General features: G+C 38.1%; 1 protein-coding gene across 1 annotated transcript in view; it reads right to left on the bottom strand.

The window, feature by feature from the left end:
• Positions 1-2,863: 2,863 nt before the first annotated feature.
• Positions 2,864-16,841, bottom strand: part of LIX1 (limb and CNS expressed 1) — a gene marked incomplete at its 3' end in the record, with an annotated part of 35,024 nt that continues 21,046 nt past the window's right edge. The window contains exons 3-6 of the mRNA XM_083356528.1: positions 12,077-12,217; positions 7,558-7,653; positions 5,587-5,664; positions 2,864-3,148 (exon numbers count right to left, since the gene is read on the bottom strand). Of these exons, the coding sequence (XP_083212654.1) occupies positions 2,864-3,148; positions 5,587-5,664; positions 7,558-7,653; positions 12,077-12,217 (600 nt within the window). The remainder of the gene's footprint in view (positions 3,149-5,586; positions 5,665-7,557; positions 7,654-12,076; positions 12,218-16,841) is intronic.

Raw genomic sequence — 16,841 nt, 5'->3', positions numbered from 1 at the left:
TGCTTCTCTTTTAACATCTTTGACATCTGATTACAAAGTTAGGCTTCAAGAACACTTATCCTAAAACCAGTGCTTTTTTTGTAAAAGAAAAAGGTGCCAGAACTCACACGTCATACAACCCGCTTTGCCTACCCTACAAGGTTCCATCCAAAAAAGGTGCTGGAACTCCATTCTGAGCATTCTATGAGAAAAAAAGCGCTGCCTAAAACAAATCACAGAATGAAAGAAGCCTTACAATAAGTTTTTATGCCCTAGAGCACAGGTCTGCAACCCGCGGCTCCGGACCCACATGCGGCTCTTTCAGCTGTCTCCTGCGGCTCCCAGTCCTCTGCCATGTGTAGTCCAAAAAAAAAAGTGGGACTAAAAAAGTTCAACCAATCAATTCAAATATGCAGGGTAAGTGCATATCTCGCCTTGGCTCCACTCTTCAGTCAAACTCTGTTCTGCGCATGCGCGCATGTACGCGCATGTGCACACATTTTTTTGCGGCTCCCAGTTTTTCCTTTTGTGAGGGAACCGGTTCCGAGTGGCTCTTTCACTGTTTCACGTTGCTGACCCCTGCCCTAGAGAAATAAGCTATCACAGTAACTCTTTTTTTTCTGTGTTTTACCTGTATGCAAAACATTCATTTGCTTTATTTTCTGAGAAAGTTTCAGAACATTTTATTTTACAGAATTACTGTCCAAATTCCACATAGGAGGATGATCAAACAGAATACATTAATACACAATAGCCATTTTTAGTTTGATGGTTCCTTCATTTGCCCATTCTTGTAATTCCGTGTAGACAATGGCTCTCATTTTAATATTTGCTGTAGCACAAGGAGGACAACTGTGAATACTAAAAACCCCACCCAATTTATGTGGTATGCTATATATAGCATTTTGTGGCAATGTTGTGAACATAAGATTATTCACAATAATACAGTAATATACTTGACTCTTTTGTGTTATAGATAAGCACAGTGCATCGGAGAATCAGAGTAGATTGTCTGGACTGTGAGTGACAAACAATGTATTGTGATACAGAAACAACAAAAGGCTAACCAGTCAAGATTACTGCTAAATCAGAAATCTATGATAAATGAAATGCTAGTAGCACTGAATAATTTTGCTTGAAGGTCTTAAGTTAAGCAATCTTAAAAGCAGACTAAAAAGTCGGTTGTTAAATTATCATTATTTCATGTGAAGATAGATGGAAAACATGGTTGCAGGAAATATGCTGAATAATTCTAAATTACTGTTTTCAGTGCCAAAATACATGTGCTCTTTTGCTGTGGTGACAGTCATCTTTTCTGAGGCTTCTGTGCAATCCTGAAAAAGGATGTATTTGCTTTAAGAGATCCTAATTTGAATTTTTGCAGTCCAGATTTGGTAGCTGTACACTCCAGTATTATTCTGACTCTTCCAGCATTGATTGGGCATTGTGTTGATATAGCAGCCAGTCTTTGCCTGCTAAGTATTTACAGAGCCTATTTCTATATGGGAAATTTGAATAAGATGTGTAGTTATTTCAATTGCATTTCAAAGATATTACCTTCTTTCTCTGATTTGCAGAGGAAAACAAAATAGTCTAACAAATAATGAAGTTTGATTCCATATTCAGAAGCAACAAGCTTGATGTGTTATTTCCCTAATTTATTTAGCAAATTGGATCAAATTTGGTTTCTTTGAATTATCTGTAGGGTTTCTTTCCTCTTCTTGGGTCAAAAGAAATTGATATAGATTTGCTACAACTGAGTATATTTTAAATTATCTCATTGGGTTTTTTTGAGAACATGTCACTTTTTAATATAAAAACTGTATTGTTCTTTATTAAAAAGGTTAGTAAACTTACAGGGTTTTGGTTTTTTGCATATTGCAAGGCTATCACTTCTTTCCTGAATGTCTCCCCAATGAATAAACTCAATTAATACACTAAAAGGTCTGAACAACAATATTTAACTGACTGTGCTTCTTTTTAAAGAAGTTAGAAGCCTAAATGTTAGTTTTACTTAAACAGTTACTATAAAAAGTCCCTTGGTCCATTCTCAGATTGTATCATGTCAGTTTTAGGCATTGCCCATCCAATGCAAGAAACATAAACTGAAGCATACGTCTTTTCCATACTTCCTGGGAACTTTAGTTTGATATGCAAGGATTCCTTATGTACCTGGAATACCTCTCATCAAGGAAGAAATCTGAGACTTTCAGCTTATCGTGTTTTCCCAAAAGTAAGACCTACCCTGAAAATAAGCCCTAGTTTGTTTTTTTTGGGTGGGCCTAATATAAGCCCTACCGCAAAAATAAGCCCTAATTTTGGGGTGAGGCACACACTTAAAAATCAAGCTAGGGCAGGTTGGGGGTAGGGGGTGGACCTTACAATTGCAGCCATGGATCGACACTTGTCTCGCTGGCCCACCTTCTGCAGCTGAAGGAGCAGTTTCATTCTGCCATTGAGAATGGAGGTCTGGCCTGCATTTTGCAGACAGAGGCCTTTCCGGAAGAAAGCCGAGAACTGAGCTATGGATTCAATCCGTAGCTCAGTTCTTGGCTGCCAAGGCCTTCTGGAAAGGTCTCTGATTGCAAAATGCAGGCCTGAGCTCCATTCTCAGCTGCAGAATGAAGCTGCTCCTCGGCCACAAAAGTGGGCCAGCTGGGCAGGGCTGTCATACTGCCACAGCAAAATGAATGGAAAAGACACCCCCCCCCCAAATAAGCCTGGTGCCTCTTTTGGAGGGAAAAAAAACCTAAAACTGGGTCTTATTTTCAGGAAAAACATGGTAGAACATTACACAGTACACTAGGTAAGGTAAACAGTTACTTCATATTGATATGAATAACCAGGATGCAACCATACTATAACCCCATCTCTCAAATGTAGGCTAACGATAGCCACTGAGGACTAGGCTCATGCGATCATCATTTGCAGAGGTAGTTGCAGAATTGCTGTACAGCTGACTCAGTGCCAGGCCAAGGATTTCTTTTTTTTCTTTGTAAAACCGCAACTCTTGCCCAGCTTTCCTTGCTTCTTCGAGCTCTCTAAGTGCCACTTGTAGCTCTTGTGATATAATGCCCGGAATTTCTTGCTCTTTCATGAGCCAGTCCAGTGCCATATGACTTCTCATCCGTTCGTCTAAATTGTATTGGGAATAGTAGGAAATCACTTCCTATGACCCACCCACCCCAAAAAGAAGAGTTAGTAATCAATATAGCAAATTAAATACATCCTAAAATACAGATATTGGAGAACCAGGTAACATATCCACCAAAGAAACATGTCATGAGGGGTCCTTGGTGCTCTTTGAGCTTGCTTGTTTTCTTGCAAACATTTCATTATTCTAACTGCTGACGGATAACACCCAGGGGGAGGGCCTTCTCTGTGGGTGCGCCTGCCCTCTGGAACCAGCTGCCCGTGGAGCTGAGGACTGCCCCTGACCTTCGTTCATTCCGCTGGGACCTGAAGACCTGGCTCTTTGAGCTCTCCGGCCCAGGCTGAGAATTTTTTAACTGGGGTTTTTATTTTAAGGGATAATTTAATCTTTCTTAATTGTTTTTTAACTTTTGTATTTTGTATTGCTGATTTTAAATACCCTGAGGACCCTGAGTCCTTCGGGAAAGGGCGGTATATAAATCTAATAAAATTAAAATTAAATTAAAATTAACTAGGTAACATCATCAGTGCTAGTTACCTAGTTACCTAACAACACTGATGATGATGTTAGACTAGCACTGATGATGTTACCTCGTTAGGGTAATGAAATGTTTGCAAGAAAACAAGCAACCTCAGAGAGCACCAAGGACCCCTCATTTCAACCCTGAGCTACAAATATTCTCCTTTATTGGAAACGTGTGATGAACTGCAGTCCTAGTTGTGTAGGAGCTTTAATGTGAGCAACTAAGAGCGTGGTGAGTCAGTTTGGAGTAGTGACTAAAGGTACTAGGCTAGAAACTAGGAGACTATGAGTTCTAGTCATGCCTTAGGCATGAAGCTAGGTAGAAGATTTTGGGCCAGGACAAAGGCAATAGCAAACCACTTCTGAAAATATTGCCAAGAATACTGCAATGTTGGCCATATGACAAGAAAGACCAAGAAAGAAAATCCCCATAGGGCTAAAAATACTTTTATTAAGGTTGGCTATAGTACCAGAATGCTGCGGGTCTACACTTCCTTCACCTGTCAAGGTCATCCTTTTTTTACTTCATACAAGGCAGCAGTCTTGGAAGTCACCAGGAGTCATCACTGACTTGAAGGCACACCCAAAAGCCTTAGGTTAATGTACAGCAAGGACTGAATTATTTTCTAATGCCATAAAATTAGAAATTGTACTTAAAAGATCTTAAAAGCCCTTTTAATTATTGCTTTCATATTTCCATACCCATTTCTTCACCTACCAGATCGCAATCTTTCATTTTGCATGCTTTTTGGCTGTCTATAAAGTGCATCACCAAATAGTGTGCAGGCTTGTGTTGATAAGGGTTGCCATGATTCTTTAAAAATAGGATCTTTTATGCTACAGAATTAACATTTCAGCTTTTCATCTAGATACAGGAAGTATTATTAGAATCCAGGCTCTCTCCGAGAGGATTCCTCCTTACCAGTTTATCATCAACAAAAACTGAAGTTAGGTGTGATTGTTAATTAACTTAGCAATTACTTACAGTAATAAAAATAAAACATGTTTATTGGACTGTATGGGATATTTCTCAGCATGTTTAATATGAAATGAATTTTGCCTATTCATTTCTGTTTACTACTAATATAAGCCAGAACTATATATTCTTGAAATCAAAGATTTCTTGTGTTTATTTATTTTTTTAAATGTTTGGTGTTATGTATATATGTTTTAGGGACGCGATGGCTCAGTGGGTTAGGACGCTGAGCTTGTCGATCAGAAGGTCGGCAGTTTGGTGGGTCGAATCCCGAGTGCCGCGTAACAGAGTGAGCGCCTGTTACTCGTCCCAGCTTCTGCCAACCTAGCAGTTCGAAAGCATGTAAAAATGCAAGTAGAAAAATAGGGACCACTACGGTGGGAAGGTAACAGCGTTCCGTGTGCCTTTGGTGTCTAGTCATGCCGGCCACATGACCACGGAGACGTCCTCGGACAAGCGCTGGCTCTTCGGCTTTGAAACGGAGATGAGCACCGGCCCCTAGAGTCGGAAATGACTAGCACGCATGTGCGGGGGAACCTTTACCTTTTAATATATGTTTTACATTGTTTATACGTGTAGATCCTATTCATTCCACCCCCAACTCTTGTTCACAATTTCTGATTATACATTTTTACAACATTTTTCTTGGGCGTTCTCTGCCTCCATATTGTATTTTCATTGATTGCTCTCCTGAGTTGTGATGCCCAGTTCACGCTCTGATGTCTTAGATGCAACACTGATTGCAAAGGATGGCATTTCAGTTGGAAAAGTGGTAAACTAAACATTTTCTAGCAATGGGATTTGAAAATCACTAGTCGGTTAAACCAGACAACCACAATAAATGACTTATAGAAAAGAGGAAGCATATTACACAGCAGAACTTCAAGAAGACTTTTTTTAAAACAAATGTTGGGAATAACTGACAATTAGTGTTGCATTTTAGAAGGCTACTTACTTGCCGGGAACACTTGGTTTCACGCAGGGCTTTAAGGCTTCCATTCCAGTGCAGAAGCTGAAACACGATCATAAGCTCCTAGGGGAATGGGGTGTGGAGGTGAGATAACAAGAAGAATGTATTCAGAAGCCCAGAACTAGAATCTGGTTTCAAATCAATTTTAGAAAATGTATATATTTTTATTAACAACTAGTTATTACACAGCATTTTTAAATGAAAATATAGGATTTGGTATGTAAGCTGTGGATTAGATTTGAAATTACACTTCCTCTGCAAAGCACTGTAGAACTAGAACAGTAGAACTCAAGCACAAAGGTTATTTCTCTACTTTTACAAAAGCTACTTTAACTCTAGAGCTCTTTTTTTAAAAACAGTGTTAGTTCATTGCTAGGGTCAAACCTTTTTTTCTGTTAATGTTGTAATATCCTACACATTTATTGGAAGTGCATCCATCGAAAGAAATAGGACTTTCTTTTGAGATGCTACGTTATTTTATTGCCCTTTTTCTTTGTTTAAAAAAGCAATAACTAATAAATGGGTATTCTAAACCAGGGACCCTCAACCCCTGGGCTGTGGCCCACTACTGGGCTGCAGCCTGTTAGAAAGCAGGCCATGGGAGAGATGGGCGAGTGCGCAGGCGCGGGAAACTCCACTTGCACGAGAACCCTCCACTCTCACAAGTGGAGCTTTGCATGTGAGCACAAGTGCCCTCCACTCAAGCACCTTTTGCTTGCCATGAATGCAGTTTCACGCAAGCACAATCACCCTCCGCTCATGTGCGAAGCTTCATTTGCTTGAGTGAAGGGCACATGCATATCGCTCACACAAATGGAGCTGTGTCTGTGCACATGTGCCTGCCACTCACACGCCCTCCCTCCCTGGGCTGGGCTGCCACGCAAGAAATGTTGGAGACCACTGTTCTAAATTGACAACTGACTTGATTTTTTAAGATTTAGTATATGTTTATTTAATTTAGTATTGATCTACTGTAGTATTGATTTAGTATTTTATTCTATTTTATGTAAAATAACACTTTATCCGATTTTAGTATTATTTAGTGTTACTACTGTAATAAAAGGGACGCGGTGGCTCAGTGGGTTAGGACACTGAGCTTGTCAATCAGAAGATCGGCAGTTTGGCGGGTCGAATCCCGAGTGCCGCGTAACAGAGTGAGCACCTGTTACTCGTCCCAGCTTCTGCCAACCTAGCAGTTCGAAAGCACGTAAAAATGCAAGTAGAAAAATAGGGACCACTACAGTGGGAAGGTAACAGCGTTCCGTGCGCCTTTGGCGTCTAGTCATGCCGGCCACATGACCACGGAGATGTCCTCGGACAAGCGCTGGCTCTTCGGCTTTGAAACGGAGATGAGCACCGGTCCCTAGAGTCGGAAACGACTAGCATGCATGTGCAGGGGAACCTTTACCTTTACCTTTACTGTAATAAAAATCAAGTTCTTCATAGATTACAACAGAAACCCAAGAAAAAAGAAACCAAGAGCTAAACTTGGAAAGAGCTAAACTGGGAAAGGAAGTTTGTTCATTGGACAGACATGGTTAGAGGGATGAAACATCAAAACAACAGCAACAAAACAAAACAGTGCATATAAAAATCATGTCAGAGGTAATTAAAATGCAACTTTGTCCATCTGGACTCCAAAATGGAAAGCAGTGCAGAAAAGGAGAAATGTCATTATGCAAATTCCACAGATTGTAATTGTTGCTGAAAGATCATTTCCTGCAGTGTTGAAATGAAACACCGCAAATGCCACCTTATGAAAGGTCCAAAGAAAAAGAAAACAGCAACAACAACAACAAAGTGAAGCTGTATTTTTGATAGGAAAAATTATGGCTTCCCGTAATAGAAACTTGTTTTCCCATGACTTCAGGAAAAAAATATATATATATTCCTGTATATCTTTAAAATTCTGGACAGTCCGGATCAAACAAATCACATAAAAGCCACCACAAATACCTGAAATTCTAGCATTGTTTTCCCCATGTTTGATTCTAGCATATAGTGATATGCTCCAATACTTGTGCTTGGATCATCTGCATCGTTTAACGTACCCTGGAAAGGAAAAAGAGAGAAATTAAAACTGAATTATGAAAGCTCATTTTAAGCAGAGAAAAAAAAATGTATGCAGTTTTTACACCTCATATATGCACGAGTCTTTTCCAATAAAGCAATGAGATACTTTTTATATATATGCCCAGAATAGAAAAGCTAGTTTGAGCCTTAATTAAGTGAACAGGTAGTCCTTGACTTACAAACATTCATTAAGTGACTGTTCAAAGTTGCAACGGCATGAAAAATGTGACTCATGTCAGATTTTCACCCCTTGACCATTGCAGAATCCCCATGTTCACATGATCAGAATTGGAGCACTTGGTAAGTGGCATGTATTTATGACAGTTGCATTGTCCCAGAGTCATGTGATCGCTATTTATAATCTTCTCCCCCAATGGGGTAAGCCAGATTCTCTTAACAACCGCATGATGCACTTAACATCTGCAGTGATTTGCTTAACCACTGTAGCAAAATAAATAATTAAAATGATAAAATGGGGCACAATTCACCTCACAACTTGTCTTACTTAGAAATTTTGGACTCAATTGTGGTTGTAAATCAAAGCCTATCTTACTTTCTTAGCATTTATCCACATCTTTCTTTCATATTTTAAAAAAGAGGAATTAGAAGAATTGTGCTGTTAGAAATTGTGGTCTGATATAAGAGGTGTTTGCAGGAGGAGTCAAACAACTCAAGGTGGAGACTGGGATCACTCATTGAAAGCACAGCCCTTTTCACATGTAAAAAATGGGGTGTGTAAATATTTGTTCTCAACTACCATCTCGACCTTTGTCCCGGAAGGGGGGCTAGATGAGGAATACAATTGCATTCATATGCATTTCTCTCTTTCCCTCCCTTGTACAAACACAACTGATGTGAGAAAGCTATACGTTTGTGGAAGGAATAATACTTGCTGGAACCTTCCTTTGCGCTCTCTCTCTCTGCCTTTCTCCTTCTTCTTCCATTTTCATGAGGGGTTTAAAGTTCAGCTCAAAACTATTGTTGTAAGCAGACTTGTGGAGTTTGTCAAATTCAATATGGAAAGGTTGAAGATTTAAATTAAATTATGAGGGCACAGTTATTTCATAGCTTATTTCATGCAATAGCACACCTTAGCATCATAGAGCCACATCTGGGGGAGGAAGCAGCTGCTTGAATCAAAGCTTTATATCCAGCGCTATTGTTTTCCATTCTGTAGGAACCATGTGAAAATGAAATACTTGCTGATTTTATTTTTCTTTTCTTTTTCACAATCTTTCTGGATAAGCTGTGCAAAGCTGAACAGAGCATTGTCCACAAAATGGTTTCTGCACTGGAACTGTTAGCAGATTTATAGCTTTGGAAATGCAAGAACGTGAGCATGCTGCTGCTACGATATTTATGCTGGCTTTTAAATATCCCTGAGGATAACTGCATAGAACTTTGGGATTTTAAGCTTTTGCCTTAAAAAATTTCCACTGAAAAAAATACATATTGCATGAAATGAATTTTCTTTAAAAAGTCACGTGTAAATTAGTAATGGCTTAGTTTCCCCAAATGTATAGCATTGTTTTCAAAAATGAAACAGGACTTTTAAAAACCTTTTTTTAGGACTTGTAAAGTGGTTTGAAAAGAAAGCTTTATAAATTCACCATAATGTTAAACACCGTCTCCATCAAACTGTTTAGTAGAGGAGGAACAGTGTTATCTATTTTACCAGAGGATCGTCCCTTTCCGAGTAATTCCAATCTATCTGTTCCTTTCCTATCAGCAACTTTGCATTTTATAATTTACAGTATTCAACTTTTCAGCAATTTCTTCCATAGAGAAGGGAAGATTTCATTAAGTTTGTTGGAGCCTAAAGTAATATATTCAGCAGAAGTCAGCATATTTATTTTCTTCCCATAACTTTTGTTGAATTATTGATTAGATTATCCACATGCTTTTACTGAAATAGAATTCTGCCCCTATTAGCAAAAACTGTAAGATATAATATGGCTCCAGTAAGATTATCTTTACCCATCAGTACCACATTCATTAGATTTACTTCCATCATGATGATGCAGATGGAGAGGAGATGACTTCATTCTCTCTCCTTCTGGTTATTTTATTTGTCAATCACAGAAGTTGACAGGAACCAAGTGGGCCTATTGGCTCCATAACTAGAATCAGCAACTTTTTCTTATGTTGCGTTTGAATTGCACTAAATATTTGTTTGGATGAGGGCTGCAGTGATTGGAAAGGTAATGTAAAGTGGGTGAAATTTTCTAATTTATCTGATCTTTCCTTTTTTAAAAGAGGGAGTCCCTTCCTTCCTTCCTTCCTTCCTTCCTTCCTTCCTTCCTTCCTTCCTTCCTTCCCTCCTCCCTCCCTCCCTCCCTCCCTCGCTCCCCATGAGTCTCTGGGGCTATGACAAGGCATTTTAAAGTCCCAGATCACCTACTCTTGTTATGTATAGGGCTTCTATATATACATAGTTAATTGTCCTTTAGAAATATTTGGAACACCAAAACCAATATTATATATTTCTCTTACAATATTTACTTATGCAGCAGTAAAAAACTGGAAACTTTAGCTGGCATATAGAAAATCTAGAGGGGTGACTGAGTTTTAGAACTCTTCAGAGTCTTGTTTCAAGGAAATTAATGGATTTAGTTTTTAATAAATCCATAATACAAATAGAATATTTTTTTTAGATCCCTATAGTACAACCTGCATTTACTTGATGTTTTTATATCTTTATAACTAGGAAACATATACAATGGCTGTTCAAGATGAGCATAATGATGACTTAAAAATCATTTATTAGTAAATGCAGAAACTTCCATGATAGGAACAGAATAGCTGATGACAACATATGGTAGCTATAAACGAACACATGAAAAATATGGAGGTAACCTCAAATGCAGATGTTAACATCTGAGTCTGTTTCTGTTTCACAAAAGCTCCTGCCAACTTATTTCCTTGCCAGAGGCAGTTAAATAATAAAGAAAAAAGGACAGAAATACAGGAAAATGAATCAAAGGGCTCAGATAATTCATACTTCTGTTTTAGCCTTTGGGCCATTACTGACTTTCCTTATATTTTATAATACATTTCAAGAAAGTATATATTCTCTGCGGGAATGGCAGTATATAACTAGACATTTTTAAGCATTTGTCTTAATAACATTAAAATTAATTAATACACTAAGTATGCATGAATGAATATTCAATGTACATTTTTTTCTTTCATTGCATCAATATTCTAATGATAAGTCAAGCAATATTTCTAATTCAGGCTTATGCTTGGATTGTATACTTTTTATTGAAACAAAATACATTTTCTGTACTGAAACTGGATAATCAAGGCACTGACTTAGATCAGATGTGGTCAACTTCTTGAGTCCTATTTTTGGTGAGTGCTCTACACAGCATGAGTGGCTATTAGCTCCACTAAAATGTGAAAATTATGTCCAATGTGTCTCCCAATCTAAATCTTTTCAGACTTCAGCTTTTCAGAGTCAAATCAAATCAAATCAATATTCTTCTTCAGGACTTGGTGCCTATTTTACTTTTTATCATTACAGCTTTATTTCGAAATGATAATGATGGTGGGAGCCCTGGTAGCACAGTGGTTAGAAAGCAGTATTGCACGGTAACTTTGCCCACAGCCTGGAGTTTGATCCTGATGGCCTCAAGGTTGACTCAGACTTCATCCTTCTGAGATTGCTAAAATGGTGACCCAGATTGTTTTGGGGGAAATGCTGACATTATAAAAGGCCTAGAGAGTGCTGTAAGCATTATGGGATGGTATATAAGTCTAAGGGCCATTGCTATTGCTATAGTCGTTGGGATATGTCAGGAGGCTAAATCAGAGCCACATGCAGTTTTTCCCTCTTTTTATCACTTCCAGAGCACCAGACCTCATATATTTCACTTCCATTTTGTCACTCAACATCTCATCGCAAGCAAACTGTAATCAATGGTGTAACATTGGTGGAAATACAGTATGAGTGCCTTAAATCTGAATACCTATTTTTCCACTTGCAATCAAAAGCGTTCAACTCTATAACCCACTGACACCACCATATCATCACCATCTTCCCATCTCTATTGTACCTAAAGCCTAAACTGCAGCTCAGATTTAAAAAAAACAAAAAACCCTATTTCTGGCATAAGTAACATGAGTGCTTATAACTTCTATTTCTCAACAATACACTAGAAAAACCTGATATGTTCCTCTTAAGAAACAAAACAGATTATCAATTTTTAAAATGTAGCCTTGACATGTATGTAGTGAGGGAAAGGGTGGTTGGGTCAAAAGGGAAACATTCATCATAATGGCAAAAATATATCAATCAAGACCCTCTCATACTGTCCTTATGTGAATAATTTCCTTCCTATTTATAATTTTATCAAAAATACATAGGAATACAGCACACAAAATGATGGCTAATACTTACACTGGTGGAAGACACAGCTTCCTGGACACTCTCCATAATGAATTCCTTTGTGATCCTGCGACAAGGCAACTCATTGAACAGAGAATTGATAAGAGCCACTTTTGCAGCATCTCGTCGTGCTTCTGCCCTACTCAGGGAACACTAAAATACAAATAAATATAAGACCTGAGACAGCATATTTCCTATCTTTATAAGATGAAGTTGTCCTTATTGTACTTAACACCAAAGAGAAGAATACTTGATGACCTGAAATCTTAAAAAGAAAATCATTCTTCTGAAATGATTCATCATCAGCTGAATGTTCCCACATGGTTGCCAGTTTTCACTTCTTCTGGGGTTAGAAAAACCATTTTGTTTCTTTGTAATTCATGTGGAACTGCTTGTTTTGTACAGATTCCAATAATACTCTGAAGCTTTGGTCACTCACCCATCTCATAAGAATAACTTAGACAGCTGCAAAAGGTGTTGAAAAGGGCAGCCAAAATAATCAAGGAGATGGATCACCTTCCTTCTGTGGAAGGACTAAAATATTCAGAGATTTAAAGTTTAGAAAAAAAAGAAGTGATAGTGGGAAGATGAGATTTATAAAATGGTGCATGATGAGAATAAAAGGTGCATTCTCCCACTCAGGTGGAATATTTAAACTCAAGGTAAATGCAGTGAAGGTTATGGGATATATATCGAGACAGGCAAATAGTAACAACACCATGCATATTTGTATGCCATGCCAAATTATAATTATCAGGATTCTGGCTCAGCAGAAAACAAGCACTAAGTTAATACATGATATTTACATGCCTTCCGATCAACAACTTAGGAAGCAAACTATAGGTAGCATGGTGGCTTATTTACAGCTATAGAAGTCATAATGATGTCATATGCACCATGACGCTTGTGCAAATGAAATTGCAGTTCCTCACCAATGTTTCTTGCTTGTCTTACAAACGTGCACACTTGTTCATTCTGTCAATAGTATCCAGCACTTGTTCCACTTGAAACAAGTCAGGGAAAGAATCTATACCATGTTTATTTCTTTGGAAAACTAAAAAAAAATTACTTTCCCAATCTCCTGGCCTTTTGAAAGAGTTTGAAGACTTGAGTCTGCTGACTCACATTGGACTCGCAGAGGAGCATGCAACCTTGGGATTGGTTAGGTATTGAAGGCCCTACCAATATTTTTTTCAACTTTTAATTTAACCCATCTCTGTTTTATCTATATCATTTTATTGAGATATAGTATTTTACATGATTTTTACAATAGTACACTGCCCAGAGCCACTTTGAGAGTAAGATGGGAGGTCTGAATATTTGACAAAGTTTTTTTAAAAATTCCTAGCTTGGAGAGCCCAGTAATAAAACTACAAGGAGACCCATGAATAATTGGTTTACTGGTGTCCATTGGCAAAGAAACTAATGGATGTAATCAAAGCAACATGTGCTAGCATACTGCTGATTCCCTGGTAAGTTAACATTCAGCAGATTCAGGTTGCTGAATGTTGGCTCACTACTGTAGTTATGGGAAAGACTAGCAAAAACAGCTAACAAACTACAGATAAGCTATAGTTGTACATAGTTTGTTAGTCCTATCTACTGATGTTTTCCACAATTTACATAGTTAGCCTATGGTTAATTGGATAGTTCAAGAGAACGGCTAGTATTAGTTTTTTGCTCCATTTCCTAAAGTCTTGTGCAATCTTTTTTTGAATACCATCTAAGCTCATCACCACTGCAAAATTTTTGCAATGCTGAATTTTGCATACGTCTAGTTTAGTAGAGAAACAGATGCTTCAACACTGCCTGATGCAGTGAAGACTGTTCATTCTTCAGTGTGATTAAATATTGGTAGCATTGGCCTATGCTTGTTATAATTGCTAGCATTTTTCCTTAAATAGAATCTTAAAAGAAAAGTAAAATTCATTTTCTTTTTTACTTACTAATTCAAATGTATTTTTAAAAAATCTACTACTGGTAAGAAGTACTACATGAGACCGCTCTTGAACAATCTGAACTTTTTCTTGCACATCTTTTACAACTTTCTTGAATTGCCTAAGCCAATGTAGCTTACCAGTTTCTTCTATTAGTTTTAACCTTCTCTTGTGGGTTATATGAATATTTACTTTCTCAAATTCCTAGACCAAATTCAGAACTGCATGCTTTTAATAATAAACCTTATAATAGAAACCAATCCAAACAATTTGGATTTAAACCATCTTTGCAAAGGCTAAGCCCAGTAAAAAGGCAAGATAAAAGAAACTATTTATTTTAAGTACGACCAGCAAAGTAGCAGATCAAAGAGGCTGCATACATTTAAAAGCAAATAGAAAATCTTTGCAGGCTGAGAGATTTTCACATCAAGAATAATTCTTACCTCTTTTTTGAAAATAATCAATGACACAAAAGCTTAAGTAGTTTGGAACATTATATTTTAGTTCATGTACTTATGTTTTCTCCTGTGACCTTCTTAATACCCACCCTCATATAAGCAGTATTCTTCATTCTGGGAATCCATGAGAACTGTGGAAACCTTAGCATTTTTTTTTCTGAGGGCAAAGGTATTTCCATAGATTGTTCTACAGACTTGTTAAAATAAGTGTGGCAACATTTTTTGGTGAAAAGAACAAAGTAGTTAGTGTGAACATGAGGGGGGTGTCCATCTCGTTTTAATTAATGGACCTGGCTGGATGCGAGGCAAAGCAATACAAGGCAAGGCAAGACTGGTGGGAGGAGCCTGGAACAGCTAGCAAACTGAGCTCCACTAGTCAGTTGGTGTAAGCTAGTTTTTCCCCTGCAGTGCACCAAGGATAGGTGTGTAAGCGCCAAACAGAATGGACTAGCAATTTAGGCTGTCAGGACTGCGTTGTGCCTAGCACATATGACATTGTATGCCATACGCTAGATAAATAAATTAATGGACATGTTGTATGCTATGTTAGACTCCCTCACAGCAATGTATTGGTCTAAAACAAGGGTGTCAAACTGCCAGCTTGCAGGCCGGATGCATCATCTGGAAGCTGCGTCCACCCCATTGCTGGCAATGGCAAAACTGTCCAGATATGTTGCGCGACCTCACGTGATGTCACAAGTTTGAGATGTCTGGTCTAAAAGAACAAAACAATTGGTGATATGAGATGCAGTCAAGCAATGTGGTAGTACACCAAACTGTTTATAGCTGATACTCTACAACTATGAAAGAAATTTCAATATTCAGCATTAGGTAGGAACACATATTTTTAAGTCAGGACAATGGAATGGCAATATAAATGAGGTGCAGGAACCAAGTATATAAGGCAAAGGGGAAAATTTCCAGACAGCTGAGGGCTGGCTGGGCAAGGTGGACTTTGCAGAATGTCAAGGAATTTGGTAATTTGTTGGGTGGGTTTTTTCAGCCTAAAAGAATTCCAATACAGTATAATTTTTAAATGGTTCTCACCACCAGCCTGACTGACAAACTGCATTAATAATTGATTATAGAAGTTATTCCTAAAAGAAATCAATCCTGACTGTTCTTTGGAAGGATAGATCCTGAAGCTAAGCTCAAATACTTTGGCCAGCTAATAAGAGATGAGTCATTGGGGAAAAACCCCTGATGTTGAAAAAGATTGAAAGTAGAAGAAAGGGACAGCAGAGAATGAGATGTATAGATAGTATCATTGAGGCAATGAACATGAATTTGGGCAAACTCTGGGAGACAGTGGTGGATAGAGGGGCCTGGTGTGCTATGACCTATGGGGTTGTGAAGAGTTGGACATGTCTTAGTGACTGAACAAAAACAGTAGAAGCTCCTGCAGAGTAAACACATTTCCTTATGATTCCCTTTTAAATCCGAAACAATTTGATTACCTTTTTATGGGAACTGAAGAGTTTTAGAAGCTCTGTGGACAATCCGTTGCATGTGTCCAGCCTTAGTCTGTAACGTATTGTACAATGAGTAATACAGATATATTGAAATCAATAGGATTTAGGGTAGTCCCTGTTGTGTAGCCGGTTTCTTGGAGGCATTGAGCGAGACGGAAGGTTCAAAACAGCAACAGGCTTTATTGAAGGTCAGACATAACAGAAGCAACAAGGGAGCTGCTGCACAGCTATTTATACGGTTGGCTGATAGGCGCAACCAATAGGTTTGAAGCAGAGGTTTCCCACCCAAAGACCTACTTAGCCAGCTGGAGACAACCAGTCTGGGCCGGCTAGCAACTGTTACAAGCATACACATGAATTAGCACTTAACAGTTGAGTTCAAGCAATTAGCAAGCAGTTCAACATAAGCAAACACTTACACATATAAGAAAGGCCAATACATTACAGTCCCAATTACTATTTTTTATAGGATGATTTCAAATGGGACTTAATAGCCTAGATCCTGTTAAATCCTGCACTGCTGTTTTATCCTCACTCTGTAAAACTTTATTTTCAAGGGTACATAGTATGGACCAGATTAATAAATGGAAAAGTGAATCTTTTGTTTTCTGTTTTACAGCTTTTCATACACATTCTCTTGCTTTCTAAACTGATATTCCCAATTCTCCATATTTCAGTCTTTGCTTCTAGATTTCTCTAAGATACTAACACTCTTACAGTAGTACAATTTCTATGTCTTCCATAGATAAAGGAGAGATGGAACCACAAGGATCTAAAATATCTTTAATGGCAATTCACATAATTGATTGGAGATGCACCAGCCTATTGCTCCTTAAAAGCCAGGCAAAACTACTTATAATTGTGAAAGCAGAATGGGTAGAAATTGATCTGAGCTAACAAGAAATTCAAA

The sequence above is a fragment of the Vipera ursinii genome (assembly GCF_947247035.1).
Source record: "Vipera ursinii genome assembly, chromosome: 2".
Classification (NCBI taxonomy): domain Eukaryota; kingdom Metazoa; phylum Chordata; class Lepidosauria; order Squamata; family Viperidae; genus Vipera; species Vipera ursinii.
The sequence above is the reverse complement of the archived record's forward strand: the minus strand, read 5'-3'. Positions and strand labels throughout refer to the sequence as shown.